General features: G+C 42.7%; 2 protein-coding genes across 8 annotated transcripts in view; one reads left to right on the top strand and one right to left on the bottom strand.

Annotated features, from left to right (window-relative positions):
* relch (RAB11 binding and LisH domain, coiled-coil and HEAT repeat containing) overlaps positions 1-2,225 on the bottom strand; it is a 49,047-nt gene extending 46,822 nt beyond the window's left edge. For 2 of the 5 annotated variants that reach the window (XM_058376009.1, XM_058376010.1), the window contains exon 1: positions 1,531-2,217. In XM_058376009.1, the coding sequence (XP_058231992.1) occupies positions 1,531-1,972 (442 nt within the window). In that variant the 5' untranslated portion in view covers positions 1,973-2,217. Of the gene's footprint in view, positions 1-1,530 lie in introns of all 5 variants that reach the window. The other 3 variants (XR_009203279.1, XM_058376011.1, XM_058376008.1) reach the window with 3 other exon arrangements.
* A 1,203-nt stretch (positions 2,226-3,428) lies between these two features.
* LOC131344063 (centrosome and spindle pole-associated protein 1) lies at positions 3,429-20,537 on the top strand. Of its 3 annotated transcripts, XM_058376013.1 has the most exons (30): positions 3,429-4,060; positions 5,162-5,228; positions 5,326-5,429; positions 6,444-6,524; positions 7,039-7,134; positions 7,416-7,762; positions 7,849-7,947; positions 8,395-8,468; positions 8,657-8,753; positions 9,375-9,432; positions 9,699-9,713; positions 9,989-10,299; positions 10,427-10,545; positions 10,779-10,866; positions 11,427-11,538; positions 11,942-12,089; positions 12,326-12,478; positions 12,973-13,085; positions 13,172-13,321; positions 13,410-13,553; positions 13,645-13,755; positions 14,044-14,110; positions 14,262-14,388; positions 14,673-14,809; positions 18,050-18,187; positions 18,541-18,584; positions 18,736-18,799; positions 18,990-19,084; positions 19,699-19,837; positions 20,038-20,537. In XM_058376013.1, exons 1-30 carry the CDS (start codon positions 4,019-4,021, stop codon positions 20,247-20,249), a joined length of 3,552 nt encoding a protein of 1,183 aa, XP_058231996.1. In that variant the 5' UTR covers positions 3,429-4,018; the 3' UTR covers positions 20,250-20,537. The 3 variants fall into 3 exon arrangements, with proteins under 3 accessions (XP_058231996.1, XP_058231997.1, XP_058231995.1); XM_058376014.1 differs by lacking the exon at positions 9,699-9,713 and having other exon boundaries at positions 3,431-4,060; XM_058376012.1 differs by lacking the exon at positions 9,699-9,713 and having other exon boundaries at positions 3,431-4,060; positions 9,956-10,299.
* The last annotated feature ends 181 nt before the right edge of the window (positions 20,538-20,718 follow it).

Genomic DNA, 20,718 nt, shown 5'->3' with positions numbered 1-20,718 from the left:
ATCGCACATGGTTACGTACCGATCACGTGACCTGCACCGTTTTTCCGTTTCTTTTTATCCTGCACCTGCATGGCTGGGATCAATGAGGGGGAAAACTCCACAGTGATCATCAACGATACACACACATGATACACAATTTAAAGGAGATTCAGATCTCGTCTACTACGTTAAGTGCACTATATATAGTGTGAACCAAGGGCTATAGCACCCCATGTACTTTAGTGCGCTATAAAACTAAAACAATGTGCCAGATTATGGCTTTTATGGCACTAGAAATCCAATTCAGCTCCCCACTACATATATAAACTATAACAATCCTTGTAGAAATAACAGAATAACAGCTCATGCACCCTAGGAAGTGCACTACAGAAGCCGTTTAGGTTTGTCTTTCTACTCCTTATTTAAGTGCACTAGACATGGTTGACTCCTACAGCTTATAAGACCTCAGCTGTGCACTATATAGCGTAATGGCACCCACATGTAATATGTAGCAAGTAGGAAGCCACTTACATTTTGCTTTCCTGTTCTCTATACAAGTGCACGACGTAGGCAACAAATGACCTAAATCAGACACTCTATATAGATACCCAAACATTAACCCTGGCTTATGTATGATACAATATAAAATAAAGTTTTCTGCACCCTTTAAAGTGCACTATATGGCCAATAAGAAGCTTTTCGACACCCTACGTAGTGTACTAGACATTTCTGAATCTGTGAGATACAAAGAGTGTGAAATAACGACTACTGCGCCCTACGTAGTGCACCAAATCCACCAGGAAGCCATTTTAGGATTGGTCTCCTTCCTTAATCCGCTGTTTAAGTGGACTAGACTCCTGCATCCAAGAACTTACAATAAACTAGTATATATTCGGATCCTTTCACAGATTCACTACACGGGGTGCGACATGAAACTTGTACACACTCTGTAGTGAACTATGTGTACTATATGGCCAGTCCCTGATCCCTAAACAAGTCCACTAGATAAGATGCAACAATTATTCTTCTGTTAGTGGACACCACGTTCTATAGGAAAACATTCTACTTTCGAATCCTTGTATTAGTGCACTATAACGATTCCTGCGCCCTATCTAGTGCACTATGTTTACAAATGGAAGCCAGTGGACCTAATTTAGTGCTCTAGGACTTATTGAACACAGCATAAGCAAACTTTATATGCTATGAAAGGCGAGCTCATACATACAGCCTATGTTGTGCACCACTTGGGATGTCTCCTTAATCCTAGTGCACTAGAAAAGATGCCTAGATGTGTTATAGAAAAATCCTTTTCATACTGTCTAAAATATTAGGGATGTGTCTCTGTACTCCCTGTAAAAGTGCACTAGACAACTTAAATAGTGACTTAGGTCTATACCCTATTGAATGCACTGTTGTTTTTTTACACTATTTTGGTAGTGTATAATGATGATCCCTACACCCTGAGAAGTCAGCTCCATGTGTGACAGCAGGGATTTGGAGGGGCTTAGGAATTCCCACATAAACGAAGCCAGACCGAGACGTGTGACTTACTCAGCGCTCCTGCTACACCGAGCCCGAGTCCCTGCTCTTTGCAGGCTGGTGGTGTGGCGCTCTGACGCTCGAAGTTGCCCGGGTTGGAGAAGTAATCGCGGAGTCTGGGCAGCTCCCTGCCGGCCTCCAGCAGCTCGGTGTGCAGCTCCAAGGCCGTGAGGATATACTGATCTCGGAGCAGCTGCGCCGCGATGGCGTCCACGGACACCCGCGGGGGCTCCGCGCCACTGCCCGCTCCGGGGCCCGCACCTGTCCGGCTGCTGGACAATAAAAGCGAGCTGGGATCCGCGTCAGTCGGTGGAGGGGAGAAGGGCCCTGGGCTCCGGCCTTGTGCCTCATCACTGGGGCTGCGCTGCTCGCTGTCACCACCGTCGCGTCTCCGCCGCTCCGTTTCCTCCTCCGAGTCGCTCGTGTTAAACGGGTTGATGCTGCCCGTCGCCATTTTCTCTTTTAGGATTCCAGGAGAGGAAGTTGAGCCGCCTCGCCGGCTGATGGACTGAACGGCAGCGAGCTCGGTTCCGATCGGTGACCGCTTCAGAGATCCGTTCGGCTGAATAGCATTTCAACACCGACACCGCTGTCGGAGTCCGTCTTCCACCCGTATTCCGACATATCCCGCCTCCTTCTCTCGGATTGGCTGAGCAGTTCACTCAATAACGCACGCTGACTGGACAGTTAATACGGCGCTCACATCACCATAGCAACTATACAGCATAGTGGATGAGATGCTGTGTTATTAGCGATGATTTGGTTAACGCGTGACAGTCATCTGTAAAGCTAGATCAATTCTCATCCAAGTGAAATCATGCAGATATAACCTGACAAATTTTGGTGTTTAGGAACACAATATATATTTTAGTGTAAAAGAGTATGTGAGGAGAAAACACGTAAATTACCTATTTATAAACACTAAACCTTGATGATAAATGTAATTTTATTTTAGTTATCTAAGTTGTTGTTTTTATCTCATTAGTAATTTCACTGTCCAATCCCTGGAAGAATAGTGTATATGAAGTACTATCCAATCCTAAAGCAGGAGGCGGGATTTACCGGAATACAGGTAGGAAAAGAAATAATGGGCAACACCTGCCTTGGTTGTAAGAACTGGACTTCCGTCTCTCCCAGAAGTGACGTTTACTTGTTCAACGTTTACCCAGAGTACGGTTGACCTTATCCGACTGAGTCTGAATTATTCTGCAACTATATAGTACGCACATTTCTTTCTTCTACTTATTCTTCTTTTTTATCATTTGTTTATTATTTATAGATAATGGAAAATGAAACGTTTTTATCACACCGTTTTTTAGAAACAAAAGCAAGTGGATCCATAATTGAACAGGAACGTTAATTTAATCGTTTCGCTTTAATTTACTGCAATCTATTAGCGCCCTCTAGTGCCACTGCGAGAAATTGCAGTAAGCTTTGTGACATAAGCGGAAGTGGACAGGACTTTTCCAAATTAAAAGACCCAACATTACAAATCGACACTCGGTTACAAGTTGGCTCTTCAGGACATTTTTTTTAAATCATATTGTAAATGATGACCAAGTTAGTTTCTCATAATCACATTAAACTAAAAAAAACAAAGCATATGATTGTTTTTAATAAACGAATATATATTATTTGTTTTAATACCACAGAAGTGTTCATTTTGTGAATCTGATTAAACAGATGTTTTCTATTATACCTTTTTTTAAATAACAGCAGGCAAGTGCTATGTGAAATATGATAAATCACTCGCTAATATTGACATGACTGCTTTAATATGATATAATTTGACCATTTTGTGTAGTAACAGTAACTCTGGTAATTACCCCCCCCCCATAATAATACGCACCAACAAGTTTTAGAGCTTAAATAAATAATCTTGTTTAAATTGCCTTAAATCTCTCATCACACTATATTCACACAACGAACACATTATGCCGTTATTTTTGTGTTAACTCATTTGCCAACATACGCCGCAAAAAAACCCCGACTTTTATTTTGATATGCCGATAAGCCTCATTAGCACATCGGCGGAGAAACAGCTGCGGTAAGGAAGATACAACGCTAGATACTCCGTTCGTTGCGATTCACGGAATGTTGAGTAAACAGACACGGATTAGAGAAACGTTTTCATCTTTAATAAAGCACTCGAGGTTTAAATAGTACGAAAAAGGAAGGCATCCCGTCCGTGATCGAGCGTGTATGGGAGTTTTCAAGCGAAGTAAGATAACGTGGTGCTGCGCGCGCGCTCAGTTGCTATTCTGCGGTTGCCTGGATACCGTCGTGATGCCTGTTGAAAGGAGGAATCTGATTGGCTGAGAGGCTGCTCACTAACCTGAAGAGAGACTGTTTTTCTGCTCGCGAGAAAAACGTGCTATGTTTGGTTGCTGTTTCTGCTAGAGACTCCAAACAAGCATAATCACCTAGATACCGTCTTTAGGCATTTTAAACAACTACTGAAAATAAATAAAGCGAACTTTATCGGAGGAAAAAATCGAAGATGGTGGCAGAGAGTGGATACATGCCTTATATGGAAATGAAGGTGACGTAGCGTGATTTAATTCGTGTTTGTGTTGTTTTATTAAAGGTGCATTTAGTTAATGTTTTACTATCTTTCTTACTAGTACGAGTAACGTGGGACATTATGTAGAAATGTGGTTTTTTTTTAAAAAAAAGTATAAGCCATTGTCTTAGAAAAAGTCCGTTAGGAAAACGGTTTCTTCCGGTCGGGAATGTTGGTCATTTGTAGCCACGCCCCCAACGCGTTTCTCTCTCCACATCTTTCTAAATCGTTATGAGGAGAAAGTTATAAGCATGCTTATAAAAGTTTGTAAGCAAGCTGCTTTTCGAGCCTATGAAGCTGAATGTTAGAAAACGCTGAATCTAGTTAAAGTTGAATCTAGTTAAACCGCCTTGGTGCTGGGGAGGGGGGCGTGGCTTTGTGTGGAAATGGTTTCAATGTACACCGGTCAGACCATAACATTATGACCACTGAGAGGTGAAGTGTATTGCAGTGATTATCTCCTCATCGTGGCAGCTGGTAGTGGGTGGGATATATTATTAGGCAGCATGTGAACATTTTGTCCTCAAAGTTGATGTGTTAGAAGCAGGAAAAATGGACAAGCGTAAGGAGTTTGATGAAGGGCCAGATTGTGATGGCTAGACCACTGGATCAGAGCATCTCCAAAACTGCAGCTCTTGTGGGGTGTTCCCGGTCTGCAGTGGTCAGTATCTATCAAAAGTGGTCCAAGGAAGGAACAGCGGTGAACCAGCGACAGGGTCATGGCCGGCCAAGGCTCATCGATGGATGTGGGGAGTGAAATCCAACAGACTACTATTGCCACTGTTGGTCAAATTGCTGAAGAAGTTAATGCTGGTTCTGATAGAAAGCTGTCAGAATACACAGTGCATCACAGTTTGTTGCGTTTTGGCAGCAAAGAGGGGACCAACACGATATTAGGCAGGCGGTCATAATGTTATGCCTGGTCGGTGTATAAAAGTATCATTCAGATCTTATTCAGCTTCACTTATTTAACTGCTAGAGACTTTTTCCTCCTCCAAATCCTACCTAATGCACCTTTAAATACTTAACGCAGTATATTCACGAAAACCCTTTCTTCTTTTTCATTTCGCTGCTGTTTAGTCAAGCTTCGCTCAAAATACAGAGGAGTCTCCTGGCAAAAGCACATCAAAAGCCAAACAGAATAAAGGTGGGCCCATAATCCTTCAGTATAGGAAAATTCTTCATCATTAATACTACTGCAAATATCCAGTGGTATCAAATTTTGTCTTTGTTCTTGATTTCAGATGAAGGATACGGTTTAAGTTTGCAGCTGGGAGAGGAGTATGAGAGGAAGAAGCAAAAGCTGAAGGAAGAGCTTCGCCTGGATTACAGGCGCTATGCGTCCGAGGTGGTCACTGCTTCTGATATTTATTAGGATTCACTTTATTCTGGTCAGCGTTGCGGTAGAGGTAACACTGGGGGCATTAGGTTGAATAAGGACACCAGTTCATCACAGTCGGGAGGAAACCTGCTCAGACGCTAATCCCAGGTTCAAACCGTGGACCTTTGACACTATCCACAGCTTTTCATACGCCAGAAAAACCCAGCAGAAGTCTCCTACAGTTCAATTTGAAACAGTTGTCTTTCTGGAGTAGATCAGTCCACTTTCTAAGCAGTCAGATGAGTATGGAGCAGTGAGAGCATGAAACATGGAGGCGGTCGTAGTCCAAGACCAGGGAGGAGAAATATCGCCCTGATTTCACTGCTAAAGCAGGGAACTTGTTAGTCTCCTAGATATATCTAGTATAATCCAGAGTCCTTGGACACGTTTAGTGTTGCCTGGCTTTACCGCACGCGATGTGGCTTATCAGCTCATTAACAAGCCCAGGTGAGGTTACCGTAGGTGTCTAAGGAACGCTGCATGCACACATCAGGGAGGTGAAAGCAGACGACCTAGTGTAAGGCTCATGTCTGTTTCTTTAAAGAGCTGTGTAAATATATTTGCTTCAGAGTAGAACTTCTGGGTGCAATATAAGTTTTGTAGTATGTCTGTGTGGAAGAGTAAAGATAATCAGAACGAAGAGCATGTTCCTGGAATAAGCATTTATGATTACAGCAGCAGTCCTCTGAAGTATCCAGGTGAGATTATCCGCTAAGATTGTAGAGGAGATGCCTGCAATATCTGCAGTGTTCCAGCAAAAGCTGTTCGTTCCCATGTGCATTGGGAAGTGAAGGGGATTGGGATTATAGAGAATTATTGAACACACTAATCAGAAATGCTGTGGTATAGGTTTGGTATATGAAGTTTTTTTTGTACACTTTTGTATCCTCGTTCTAGTGCTTTAAATGATCAGGCAATTCTAGTTCAGAAATATGATTATGTGCAAGTTATAATAAAGCACTCTTTGGTCTTATATTCTAGAAACAAAATGTCAATGTCACTGAGCCGATCTCTCAAGCCCAGACACTGTCTCTTCCCACAAGAGAGAGAAGATCTACTAAAGTGAGTGTATTTGTGTGTGTGTGTGTGTGTGTGCGCGCAGTAGAGCTGGTAATCAAAGGAGCATATTCATTATGTATAACGCAACACCAGGGTATCACAATAGAGCGATGAGTTTAACAGGAACTGGAGTTTGTTCTCACTTGTTGGTGTTGTAGGAGATTTTGGTGTCCAGTAGCAACACCATGCATTGTCATTCAGGTCAGTTTGGTACAATGCAGCTCTTCATTGTTGAGCTGGACCGATAGATACCGTTACATGAATGTTGTTAGGCTTTGCGGTCATGTGTTCAGGCTTCTGATTTTTATTTATTTATTTTTTTAACAATTCTTTAATCCTAACATAACACCTAACATTTTATTATTACTGGTCAAGCTGAAGTTAAATGAGCTGGTATAAGAATAGGTCATGGTTACTTAGGTTTTGTGACTTATGTTATAGATAAATTATTTGTGGTTGGAAATTTTGTATTGATTGATTGATTTATTTATTTATTTATTTATTTATGTTCTATCAGAACAAGTTGCAGGATGAGAGGACTAAGGACTACAGTCCGTTAATCCGTGGAGACGAGGAAATGGAGAAGATGAGAAGAACTTCGAACGCTCCACAGGTTAGAGTTGGTTTTTTTTTTATTTAGACTAAACTACAGTGTAGATCAGCAAATGTAAAAAATAGAGCAGCCTGAAGTTTCCAGTCTTCTGATTAAACTTGGGACATCAGTAAAAAAAAACACCTTTCCTTGTACTGTTTTACTGAGAGCCGGTGCTCTTGGTGACATTACATATAGTTTGGAGATATCATGATGACAAAAGCATCAGATTAAAAGTCTTATTGTCTGTAGAACGTAGCTATTCAAGTTAATCTTAAATAACAATGTCTGTCTGGCCCCAGCCCCGTGGAAAAGATCATTTCATCCCTACAGCCTCATACCGTCCATCGTTTTCTCCAAAACCTCGAGGACGCAAGAGTCCAGAGAGGCTCCAATATTCCAGGAGAGACAACCCGACTGAACGTGTGCCTTACGCTGCCCCGATGCCAGCGCGAAGAGGTGAGGACACGCCCAGACGCTGGCAGAGGAGGTCCAGGAGGGAGCGCTACAGCTCCGATGAGGAACTGAACTCTGAGGAGGAGGAGGAACAAGAGGAGCTTGAGCTCCTGCAGAAGCGGAGGCCCAGACATCGACCTGAGCCTGCGCTAGCTGGCAGGAGACACAAAAAACACCAACACAGAGCTAATAGGTGTGTTTGCAGTCATGTTTGTAGTTGATGATTTGCACTGGCACAGACGAGCGTGTCATTAAGCTGATTGTATTCCCACTGAACAGGTTTACTCAGGAGAATAGAGAAGCGGAGGAACCTACTGTTAATGAAGAGGACCATCAAGAGGAAAACAGGCGGACTCCGCTGGCACCGATTAAAGCCAAGTACTGATTCAGAGCAATTACGTTAATTGCGTTTTTGAAGGTCGAGGTTTAAACAAGAGGGAAATTCATTCAAGTGCATTAAATAGTTAGTGAGTTAATTCGCTGATTAATTCTCTCCTGTTTTTTTATGTGTTGTGGTGGAAACTTCAACTCTTTGAGTTTAGATTTCGGTCAGGCTTTGTGTTAATCTCAGTCAGGGTGTCTATTAGCGAAAAGATGCAGTCAGCCGGAATGTGCAAGAGTGGAGAAGATTTATTAGGCAGCTCACTGGTTAGAAGCATCGATCTATAGAAGGATGGGAAGCGCTGCAGTTCTTTCAGACCTTTCCCAAAGTGTTTCTTTGTTCGGCTGGTTGTGGAACATGGCATAATTTGAGGCCGATCCGAGTGAGAAGTGTACTGTACCATCCTTGTGGTTTTGATTTTGTGTTTCCGGATTGTCCTGCAGTCCATTAGCGCCAGCGCAAGCCAGAGCTGCTAACAAGAGGAACATGACCGATTTCTCTACAGGACTTATGATCGGTAAGATTAATAGCTTCATCGACTCTTCATGAAGGCGTGCCTTTACAGAATTATTTTTGACTTTTATAAGTTTGTTTGAGGGGCCTATAGCTGCGGTGCATTACTGGGATTTAGATTTTAAAACCTGTAAATGTACTGGAGCTTTCTTGAAATGTAATGCTTTTTTTTTTTAAAATCACTCATTATAGGGGCTGCTGAGGGAGAGGAAGCTGTTCAGAGGAGAAAGGAGCGCTATAGACAGGAGCTGCTGGAGCAAATAGCTGAACAGCGCAAGAATAAGAAAAAGTGGGTGCATTGCAGCGCGTGAGGATTTCCAACACAATTTTTTCCTCCTCTCGTGCAATTATTTTTCATATACACTGATCAGGCATAACATTATGACCACCTGCCTAATAATTGTGCTGGTCCCCCTTTTGCTGCCAAAACAGCCCTGAACCAGCAAGGCATGGACTTCACTAGATCCCTGAAGGTGTGCTGTGGTATCTGGCACCAAATTGTTAGCAGCAGATCCTCAAAGGATGCTTACAAGACTTAAATACTTGATACTTGAAGACTTGATACTGACCACTGCAGACCGGGAACACCCCACAGGAGCTGCAGTTTTGGAGATGCACTGATCCAGTGGTCTAGCCATCACAATTTGTCCCTTGTCAAACTCACTCAAATCCTTACGCTTGTCCATTTTTTCCTGCTTCTAACACATCAACTTTGAGGACAAAATGTTCACTTGCTGCCTAATATATCCCACCCACTAACAGGTGCCATGAGGAAGTAAATAACACTGATTAACTGTCAGTGGTCATAATGTTATGCCTGATCAGGCATTATGCTGCATTAACACAGATTCACTGAAAAATGTTTGTCATATTATCTGATGTTATTATTTTTAATCATTATATTTTGTAGAGAAAAGGAGCTCGAATTGAGAGTTGCTGCTACAGGAGCTATTGACCCAGAGAAAGAGGTATTTAAGCCATTACACCGTCTGGGAAGTCATTCTGTTCTACTTCTGGTGCACTGTAATTGAAAAAGTTGCTAAAGCATGCGGCCTTGCAGTAAAAGACAATTTAGAACAATGGGATGTGAAAATAGCTTTGTAAGTCAACTGTTTAACGTATTAGCGATCTGAACGCATGACTTGCTGAACTGATCTGCACATGAAGTGTTTAATAGCTAAAAGTAAATGTTGATGTTTGGTGCCTGATACCTGCCTTGTGATTGTGTTTTTAGTGCCAACAGAAGCAGGTAAATGTGTGGCTCCTTTTTTTATACAGTAGATGGCAGGCTTGCCTTGCTGGTTTATTTTGCATCACAACACATTCCCGCGAATTCCACAATATTTATATTTTTTTTTATTTTTTTTGCTTCTGTTCCTCCATTTATTTTTCATAAATAATACAAGCAGAGTAACCATATTCTGCTCTTTGGAACCCCATTCTGTTCATGTTTTTTAGAATCCTATTAATACAACACGCTTTTTGTTTCAGTATATGACCGTGTACCTACCTGGTCTCCCACAGCCTGACAGGATTAAACAGTTTGGTGCTGTAAGGAGGGAGCATGAAGGCAGGAGGCGGGATGCGCCTTACAAGCCCGGAATGGGACTGGACACCCTCGGGGCAGACGTGGACAAAAGGACACAGGAAGTAGAAAGAGAGCCGCCTGAGAAACCCCGCGTGGCCTTCCAGTCTCCTATTCTTGAATATGGCACCGCCATGGGGCACATGGGTACCGCGGCAAGCACCGGAGTCGGAAACCACGGCATTTCGGCCTTCAACGAAAACTTTCACAAAGACCTCTCAGGAACTATCGGAGAAATGGTTGCCCCCAGGTGCACTTTACAACCCATGTTTGAGTTCTTTTACCTGGTTGGCGAATGCTTTTCCGGTTTAATCAGTATGGCCCTCATCTAATCTGTGACCTGTGTTTCTTTGGCTCGTTCTGTACTGTGGTCTCAGAGTCGCAAGAGCCGCTCCTCCACTGGCACCCGTCCTCGCTGAGGCATACAGCACTCCATACGATGAAGCCTACTATTACTATGGAGCCAGGAATCCCCTAGACCCTCATCTGACATACTGTGAGTGGCTTTAACATTTAGCAGACCTTCCTGAATTACTAGATGGACACAATTTACTAAAAGTGAAATTGACTTTGGGCGTGGTTTTAAATGTTTATATATCTGGAATCCGACAGTGTAAAATACCTCTTATATGATAGATGTTTAGTATTTGAAGGCTCTGTATTATTAGTATTTTACACCATTCTATGCAGTCTTTAAAGAATGTGTGTGTGTGTGTGTGTGTGTGTTAGACGGACCTCCAGCAGTGCACCCACCACCTAATCTCCCAGCCAGAGCATTTACATCTGTCCTTCAGCCTCCTGCTGGAGTCTTTGCACAGTAGGTGCTCTTTATCCTGTCTCTGAATCACTTGCTGTACATTTCATTCGTTTAGCACCTTAATAATCTTTTCAAAGAGAGTTCCTCCTAATGAAGCCCAATTTCATTTCCCAGTCTTAATAAATGACACTTTCAGCAGGGGGTTCTCCAGAAAATATTTTGCCATAATGCGCTGGTCTTATTTGCTATAAGCCGCTTGTGCATAAAAGGAGGATATCAGTGTAAAATAGGATTAAATTATTAATAACAAAGTATTAGTTTTGTATGTCTCCTTGGCTGAAAGAGCATGCTATTTTCACCTAGCTACCATCTGCTGCGGTGCCGGGTGTATTCGTCTCCTTGTGCTCCTTCAGTTTTATGGGTTTTTTATTTTTTAACGTAGGAGTAAATAATATCAATATCCTCACTTATTGTGGTATCAGTTTCAAGGCCATATTACAGCCACGTTAGAGTTACTCTCCCACCATGCCGGTTCAGCAGATTTCCAGTTAAACATCAGTTCATGGTTTGTGACTGTTCTGTATCCAATAAATGAGAACAATTCCCCAATTTTTCTGTAGACCGGCTCCACATGGCATTTCTCCTTCTGGAATTGGGATTGGAGCAAATCCTGACCGGCACCAACAATCCAAGGACCATACTCTAAGCTACAAGGAGGCACTTAAACAACAGGTAAAAGATAAAGTACACAAGCATCTGCACTGTACTGCAGGCAAGGTACAACCTGTAGTTGTAAAAAAAATACCGGAGACATTTCTTCTTCATCTTAATTTCTTTGCGACAGATCATTATGCAAGGATGCTTACAAATCATTCAGTGTAGTATTGAAATCCTAAAGGTGAGTGCCTTTGGAGTACTGTGATGGCAGAAGAGGAGTCAGTCTAATGATTACTGTGTTTTGACAGAAAATAACCAGGCAGTAGTCAGGTCAGCATTTTTGTAACGGAAAACCCACAGGAATATGAAGATTTGCATAATGGAAATAAATATGTCTGTCTATCCTCTAAGGTCAGATTGAAAACAATTTAGAGATATTAAGTCGTCATGAAACTAATAGGGTTATTTCCTGCCCCAGATTGAAGAGAGGCAGGAAAGGAAGAGACGCGAGAGGGAGGAGAAGGAAAGGTACGAGGCTAAACTGGAGGCAGAGATGAAAGCCTACGAGCCGTGGGGAAGAGGAGGCGCTGGGGCTCCACTCAGGGATGACCGAGGAAACCTCATCAGTAAGACCACACTAACTAATTATTTAACGTTCCCAATTTCTCTCAGTTTTTAAATCAACTCGACTGATATTCTGTAGTGTCTTTACAGCTAGCGATACATTCATCCCAGTTATCATTCCCACAATGCTGTGCTCGATCTTAATCAGTAATACTAGCATACTCTTTGTAACAAGGTAAGATTTCCTGCATGATTCTGTCGCTAATTTGTAAATCACCTCACACGCGTCCATTTCTAGGTGATCTAAAGCGTATGCACAGAACCAACAAGGAGGCGTATGTGAATCCAGAATCCTTTAACAAAAGAGCCATAGCATCAGTGGATTGGACCGAAGCTACATCAAGGGCAGAGGATAAGGATTTTTCTTCACACAGAGCATCAGATAACAAAGGTATACAAACTTAAAGGAATCCTTTGGTAATTTTTTGGCACAGTTTTTCCTTGACCCTAAATGTAAATGAAGTGTCTAACGAAGAGAGAAATAAAATCTGTATTAAACATTATGTAGATTTAAACTGCATTTATTTGAGATACTGAGCAGCTTGATAAAGATGAGTGTGAGTGATTTAGGCATGCGCTTTATCTTTATCATGATGCTGAACTGGTAGCTCTAAGCTTTTTTGCGTTCAGCCACGTAATTCCAGAGCAAACATGAAGAAGAAACCATAAAGCATAAGCATTTCTTGGCTCGCTTATGTATAAGGAAAAAGGAAAGAAATAACTTTTCTTTTTGGCTAAAGTAGAAGTTTGAATAATTGATTCAGTGCTTGGTTTTATGGCCTTTGATATTTGACACAAAACAAAATCCAGCAGGAGTTCTGGTTAGGTATTGCATGCGTTTTTTGCGATCAGATTATGATTAAATGTCCCCCTGTCCTCCCGCAGTTTCCTCCTTCACCCGGCCCTCGCCTCACGCTCGAGGAAACGTGTTCAGTGAGCTCCCGACGCCACAGCAGCTCCGCGACCAGGAGAGATACAAGGAAAGTCTGAAACAGCAGGTATAAAGCATTTCCCATCACAGATTAACCATATGCTTCTGAAAATGCCTCTGATAGAGGTGACATGGAATTCTGGGTGAATACAGATAGAGGAGAAGCGGAGGATGGAGGCAGAGAGGAGAGAGAGGCTGAGGCTGGAGGAGGAGAAGGAGGAGAAGAGGCTGGCTGAAGAGAGAGCACAAATGCAGAGGCAGTTTGAGGAGGAACAGGAGAAGGAAAGACGCAAGGAAATGGAGGTGGGTCTCCATCTTCACATCTCTCTCTCTCTTCCGCTGCTGTCAGAATCTTCAGGTGTTAGATTTTAAATGCCCTCTTCTTTTGCAGCTAAACGCCCGGAACCAGGAGTCGATCCGTCGAGCCGAGGAGCGGCGCAGAGAGGCCGAAAAGAAGGGGAAGGAGGAGGAAGAGAAGGCGAACGAGGCATTGAAGCAGCAGTACGAGCAGGAAAAGCAAGCCAGACTGGAACAGGTCCGTGCAGCTGTTTCCTCATTAAGTGTTTTACATTTACTGGTACATCTGTGGTTGTATTGATGGTGGAAAATGGTTTGTGAACCCAAAGGAATTCAGGACTCGTTCACCACCCATCCCTACAATTCAAAAGAAACTGGGCCACCAGATTACTCCCAGACCGCCTTCAGTCGAGAGCCAACGGTCAACTACAGCTTACTCTGTAAGTCATGAATTAACTTGAGTCATAAAAGTGCTTGATTTCTAATGGTGTGTTTTGGGCATGGAGCTTTGGCTCTGTACTTTTTTACAATGATAAAAATGGAATTTTTCCACAAAAGAAATCATTTTGAAGTGTATATTGCTTTGCCAAATATACTTTGAACGATTATCTACCTAGATACAAATGCTGAAATTTTAGAAAAGCTGTTAAAACTGGCCATTTGATGGAATTTGTCACTGACAAACAAATGAGAACAAGCTAGAAAGTGTGTCCTGTGTGATTCCACAGGTTCGGTCTATTTCCACTCCCCAGTCTCCACCTGTTCCTGCACGGAGGAACCAGATCAGAGCAGCAGGTAACTCGCATCACCTTCCCAAACCTGCCTCTCAATTGTAGAAAGGACATTTTCCTGTACGGCAGAGAAAAAAATCGCCTCTCTGGGGGAAAAAATTAAAAGTATTTCTTTTCAGAATCTCCAGTGATTATGTAATGAATGTGTGTGTTAGAGGAACGGCAAGATGTGATCAGGAAGTTATCATTCATGCGTCGACACCTCAGAAGTGAGCAGAAACGACTTGAAGGGCAGCTAGAACATTCGGACAGAGAGGATACGCAAACTCCCTTAAAAAACAGGTAATGCACACTGCATTCGGTTCACACGGGGCTTATAAACATTGTGTTCAGAAACAAGGAATTGAATTTGATTCTATAATCTAGTCCAGTGTGAGGCCATGCTTGAATTGCTGTGTGTGTGTGTGTTTAGAAGGACTCCATTGCTGCGTGCACACACTCACATCAGCTTACACCAACACACTGTATAATCCTCTTTACTATCCCACAGTGTCAGGGCTTCTCCTTGTACTATGTGAATAGCATTATAGTGTTTTTAATGCTTAAATAAGTGTGTGTGTGTGTAGGCACAGAACACAACCTCTGTTGAACCCCTTTGACCTGGCCAGGCTGCGGATGCAGATGCCTGTAAGGAGACCTCCATCAAACACCAGAGCACTGAACAATCAGATCATACAGGACTTCAACCAGCTCAAGTACAGAGGTAAAATACAGAGATGCTTAATAGAGGACAATATTTACACACACACACACACACACACACACAAGGACAACACATTTAGGGCTAGATAAACAAATAAGGGATTCATGATCTCTGTAAAGTGTTCCTCCGGTCATGTTTCTAACAATCGCACATCTGCATTTAAGATTCTTTTACTCTTTGGTAAAATAAACCTTTTTACTGTATTTGGTGTAATGAGGCCCCTGGGATGTTTTGTAGCTATGATGGTGGTGTCAGGTTATTATAAACTCTACTTAAAAGCCTTTTGTTTTAGTTTATTTTTGCTTATTAGTTTATTTTATTCATTTCTTTAGTGGTTTTCAGACAAATCTAATACACTTTTGTCTACAGAGACTGATGTGTATTTTACTCATCAGCGTTCAAACTCGCAGCCTGGAACAAACAGTTAAATGTTCATGCATTCTTTTGCCATTTTTTACACTTAATTTAATTATTACACTAAATCACTTAACGCTTCAATGTTGCACGCAATGCAAACCCTTACAATAATATTGAAACGGTTCAAGACGTGGATCAACAGCACTCCAGAATGTGCAAGTTAAGCTAGTTGTGAATGCACATGACTAAGCACATACAGAAGGTCAGCAGCTTTTCTGAAATTTACTTGGAAGTTATTTTAAAGTACATTTTTGGAAACAGAAGAACAACTACATTTGTTTATACTAGATCCCTTGTTATTATGCCCTGGACAATTTCACATTTCACACCTAGGCCTTCACTGGCCTTCACCAAATTCTTCTCCTGTCAGCCATTGTGAGTTAAAATATATATATATTTTCCTTAGTTTGTGCGGTTCGCTGCTTCTGACTGCTCCAATTATCCAATCAAAGGATGGGAAATTGCTGACGTAATCGTACGCCTGCTAGATGGCCCCAGTGACGCCAACTCGAAGTCTGATTGGTTAATGTAACAATTTCATTGCCACTTATTTTAAGCTACGGGCGCCTGCACTATTGACTCTGAAGGCCTTAAGGCAGATTTCTTTCACCCAAATATGATTGGATAAATACTCTTATCATAAATATCCACTACTGGAAGCAGCACAACCGAGAGAAAAACTATGAAATGTAGAGAATAGACTATTGGGAATCATTTAAGACACATTCATGGAAAAATATATGAAAATGCAAGTCAGTGATTCAGATCACTGCTGTTTAGGCCAGCAGAGAAGGTCTTGCTGACACTGACGGTCCACCACTGTATTACACAAACATTTAATTGATCATTTCAGGCTACACAGCCACAAAAGTAGCATGTTTTTGGTTACAGAAAACATTATGAAAATTCTATTTGGCAATATATTACCATCCATCTAGGATTGCACACTGATCAGGCATAACATTATGAGCACTAACAGGTGAATAATACCGGTTATCTCCTCATCATGGCATCTGTTAGTGAGTGGGATATATTAGGCAGCAAGTGAACATTTTGTCCTCAAAGTTGATGCGTTAGTGTCAGGAATCACTGGGACAGTTCCCTGCCAGACCACTGGAGGGAGTGCTGGCAGGTGAATCGTCAGAGCCTGCTTTTCTGTTTGTTTTCCCTATATATGTGTTGCCCTATATATATATATATATATATATATATATATATAATGATCCCTTGTGTGCCTGTCTTTGCCAGTCATTGTTTTGTCATGTTTCTACGTTTTGTTTAGTTTTGTTTTAGTCCTGTCTTCCCCCTGTTAATAATGCAGTGCTTCGTTTAATCCTGCGCATGGGTCTGATTTCCATGGGATGCGGGTGCACACGGTGTCCATGGAGATCCGGGTTTGAGCCCCGCGGTAGGCAGGGGACCTGGATGTTACAGTTAGAAGCAGGAAAAATAAGCAAGCATAAGGATTTGAGGGAGTTTGATGAGGGGCCAAATTGTGATGGCTAGACTACTGGATCAGAGCATCTCCAAAGTTCTTGTGGGGTGTTCCTGGTCTGCAGTGGTCAGTATCTATCAAAAGTCGTCTAAGGAAGGAACAGTGGTGAAGCGGCGACAGGGTCGACAGGAGTGAAGGCTGGCCTGTGTGATCCAACAGACGAGCTACTGTTGATCAAATTGCTGAAGAAGTTAATGTTGGTTCTGATAGAAAGTTGTCAGAATACACAGTGCATGAAGGGTCAGGGCTGTTTTGGCAGCAAAAGAGGAACAACACAATATTAGGCAGGTGGTCATAATGTTAAGCCTGATCGGTGTGTATGTGTATGTGTGTATATATATAATATAAACAAACAGTATATTATAAATAAAGTAATAAACAAACAGCTCAAAATTTACAAATAAACATTTCTGACAAAAAAAAAAAATCAGTGAGCAATACAGCCTTCTTTTCGATCACACTCGTAAGCCTTCCATTCATGGAGTCTGTCAGTTTCTCCATCTGTTGAGGATCAAATTTTTTGTGCAGCAGCAACCACAGCTTCCCAGACCCTGTTCAGAGAGGTGTACTGTTTTCCTTCACTGTAACTCTCCCGATTAAGAAGAGCCCACAAGTTCTCAATAGGGTTTAGGTCAGGTGAGGAAGAGGGCCATGTCATTATTCTTTCATCTTTAAGGCCTTTACTGGCTAGCCATGCAGTGGAGCATTGTCCTACATAAATACCATGGCGTTCTTAAAAGATGCAGACTTTTTCCTGTATCACTGTCTTTTAAAAACTGGCAGTAGGTTTGGGAGTTGATTTTGAGTCCATCTTCAACCAGAAATGGTCCAACTAGCTCATCTTCAATAATACCAGCCACCTTGAGTGGAAGTGGAGCTCTGTGCCCATTACTGATCCAGCCACATGCCCATCAATCTGGTCTGTCAAGAGTCACTCTCATCCTATCAGTCCAAAGATCCTTTGTAAAATCTGTCTTCAGATATTTCTTGGCCCAGTCTTGACGTCTCAGCTCATGTGTGGTGTTCTGTGGTGGTCAGGTCATCCTTTGTTACCTTGGCCCTGTCTCTGAGCACAGTGTACTTCTAGGGACAGAGGTGTCCTGTAATTTTGTCCTGTTTTTCCATTGTTTTTGCTTAGTAACAGAATCACTCAATATGATGGCAGTGTAAGACGGATGTGGTTGATCTAGAGCGTTATCTCTCACAAGCATACTGAAGGGATGTAGCTAACTCTCCCACTTGCCTCCGTCAGTCACACAATGATGGAACATAGGAAGCAGAGATGATGTGTGTGTGTTTAAATGGTGGTTCTCGTGGGTTTCTTGCAGACAGCGAGTCTCGTGAAGAAATGAGGCAGGCGTATCCTGAACCACCCACTGACGAGGCCAGCCTGGAAGTCCAGCAGCAGGCTCTGCTCCGAGAGCAACAGCGCCGACTCAACAACATGCAAAGCGCCAGAGCCGTCGGTCGGACACGCAAACACGCACGCATACGAACAAATGCGCATTATACAGAAGAAATTAATGGGTGACTGGGAGGAAGTGCATAAGGGCTGATCTCAAATCATGTTATCTGAATATTTGCTTAGCTTTAAAACCCACAAACGTATTTAAAAAGAAACAATATTAAAGCAATGAGGGGTCAAATGTCCAGTTAGGAACGACCAGGAATCTTGTGGAATGAAATGATTCCCAGTCCTGATGCCTGAAGGAAGCTTGTAATTTAGCCGCATGCATCTTAAGTCTTGTTTTCAGGCACGCATGCAAACGCGCTCACGCACGCGCACACACTTTGTATTGACTTCTCTCTCTTATATTAGATTACTTTGACCTGTCATCTCCCATGAAGCCCGCTCCTCGTCAGGTGAGTGTTGAGCAGTGCAGCGCGGCTGACCTGCTTCTGTGTGACCCACTTTTCTGTGGTCTTTCAGAATAACTGTACCGTGATTTCCTCTCTCCCTGACACCACTGTGTACTGACCAGATATTTTTATATGCTGTGGTTAAAACCTACAGAGGGACGGCTATGTGGAAGAGGCTGGGAGAAACACGCTTTTAGAGTCCGAGAGTGCTTTTATCGGTGAGCTGATATTTAAAATCAAGATGCCGAGCTAAAGTGACCCTTTTCCTCTGGGTTTTCTGTAAGATCTCTCCTTAAAAAGACTTCTGCCTGGACCAAACTTGGAGGATAATTTAATTCTTTGCTATAAGCCACATCTCATGCTTTTTGTGTATAATGTTGATTTAACTTTTTTCTCCTTGCCGTGCAGATGCTAATGGTTATTCCTTACCAATAACACCGCGCTCTGATCGCCTCTCTGCTAGAGAGAGAAGACGGCGTGCCAGGAAAACGGACTACTCCAATGTAAGTGCTTCAGGTCATAGTCCCGATGCAGCCAGAGACCGCTTTATCTCCTCATCATGGCACCTGTTAGTGGGTGGGATATATTAGGCAGCAAGTGAACATTTTGTCCTCAAAGTTGATGTGTTAGAAGCAGGAAAAATGGACAAGTGTAAGGATTTAAGTGAGTTTGACTGAAGGGCCATATTGTGACCACTGGATCAGAGCATCTCCAAAACTGCAGCTCTTGTGGGGTGTTCCCGGTCTGCAGTGGTCAGTATCTATCAAAAGTGGTCCAAGGAAGGAACAGTGGTGAACCGGTGACAGGGTCATGGGCGGCCAAGGCTCATTGATGCACGTGGGGAGTGAAGGCTGGCCCGTGTGATCCGATCCAACAGAGGAGCTACTGTTGATCAAATTGCTGAAGAAGTTAATGCTGGTTCTGATAGAAAGGTGTCAGAATATACAGGGCATGATGGGTCAGAGCTGTTCTGGCAGCAAACAGTGTAACTAACACAATATTAGGCAGGTGGTCATAATGTTATGTCTGATCGGAGTAATTTCCTGTGCTTTGAGAACCGTGGATCTGTTGTACTTATTACACAGTGTTGTGTGTGTGTGTGTGGTTTTTAATTCAGGATGGAGAGACTCCCAGCGGAGAGAGGAACATCTATTCTCTGGGCTCAGCAAACAGCTTCCAGCTGGACCGATTCCGAGAACTGAACCAGCGCAGGATGAGAGCGTTGGATGACATGAGCGAGAAGGACCGGAGATCAGGTGAGAGAGAGAACTGAGTGTAACATCACTATAACACTATACTGGTGTTTTATATCTTATAAAACGTATTAGTGTGTCCTCCATGTCTGCACTGCAGTATAAAAGACGAGGTCAATACAGACAACAGCGGTCACTGAAAGTAACTAATGTAAATACTATATTTATATATAGTAACTATTCTAATTATCCTTGCTCTCCAGGACAAATATCTGCTGACGAAGGAGATGACCTTTGGCAACAGACTCCATCTCCACCCCCTGCCCGCCGGGTTTCCACAACAACAGTCGCCACGGAGGCCTGGCTGCGCCCCGGCACCACAGAGACGCTCAAGAAGCTGATGGCGGGTCGAAGGCCGTCCAGCCGCAGCCTGCCAAGAGACGAACGGGACACGCCGTCCACTTACCACGGCTAGTGCACGTTCCCGGTCTTATTTCAAACCAAAAAGGGACGTAATAAATTTGTATGTTGGTTGTGTTTGGTTAAAGTGAAATAGTTGCACAGGCCACATGGGCTTGAATCTCTGGAGGAGCAGAGCAGCACAAACCTGTGTGTGTGTTTGCCTCCTGCTAGCCAGCAGCGTCTGAAAGGATTTACTGCACACTGTTGCTCTGCTACAGCTAACTAACATGGCTTTATCTATTTGACGTATGTAAGATAACGTATTTTAAATATGGAATAAATTATTTTTGCACTCTTTGGATCCATGCTTGATCAGTACAACTGCTTTAACCGGATGACTTCTTGTTCCGTATCGTTATATCACCTCAAGCGCCAAACTCATGACATTCTTCGATAAACAGGAGATAAAGGAAGTGTGTGTTTAGAGTAAATGACACTGCAGTGTCTGAGCTGCATTCCTGGGAGATTTACCCCACTCTGTG

The sequence above is a fragment of the Hemibagrus wyckioides genome, linkage group LG23 (genome assembly GCF_019097595.1).
Source record: "Hemibagrus wyckioides isolate EC202008001 linkage group LG23, SWU_Hwy_1.0, whole genome shotgun sequence".
Classification (NCBI taxonomy): domain Eukaryota; kingdom Metazoa; phylum Chordata; class Actinopteri; order Siluriformes; family Bagridae; genus Hemibagrus; species Hemibagrus wyckioides.
Note: the sequence above shows the minus strand (reverse complement) of the source record. Positions and strands in the feature narration are given on the sequence as shown.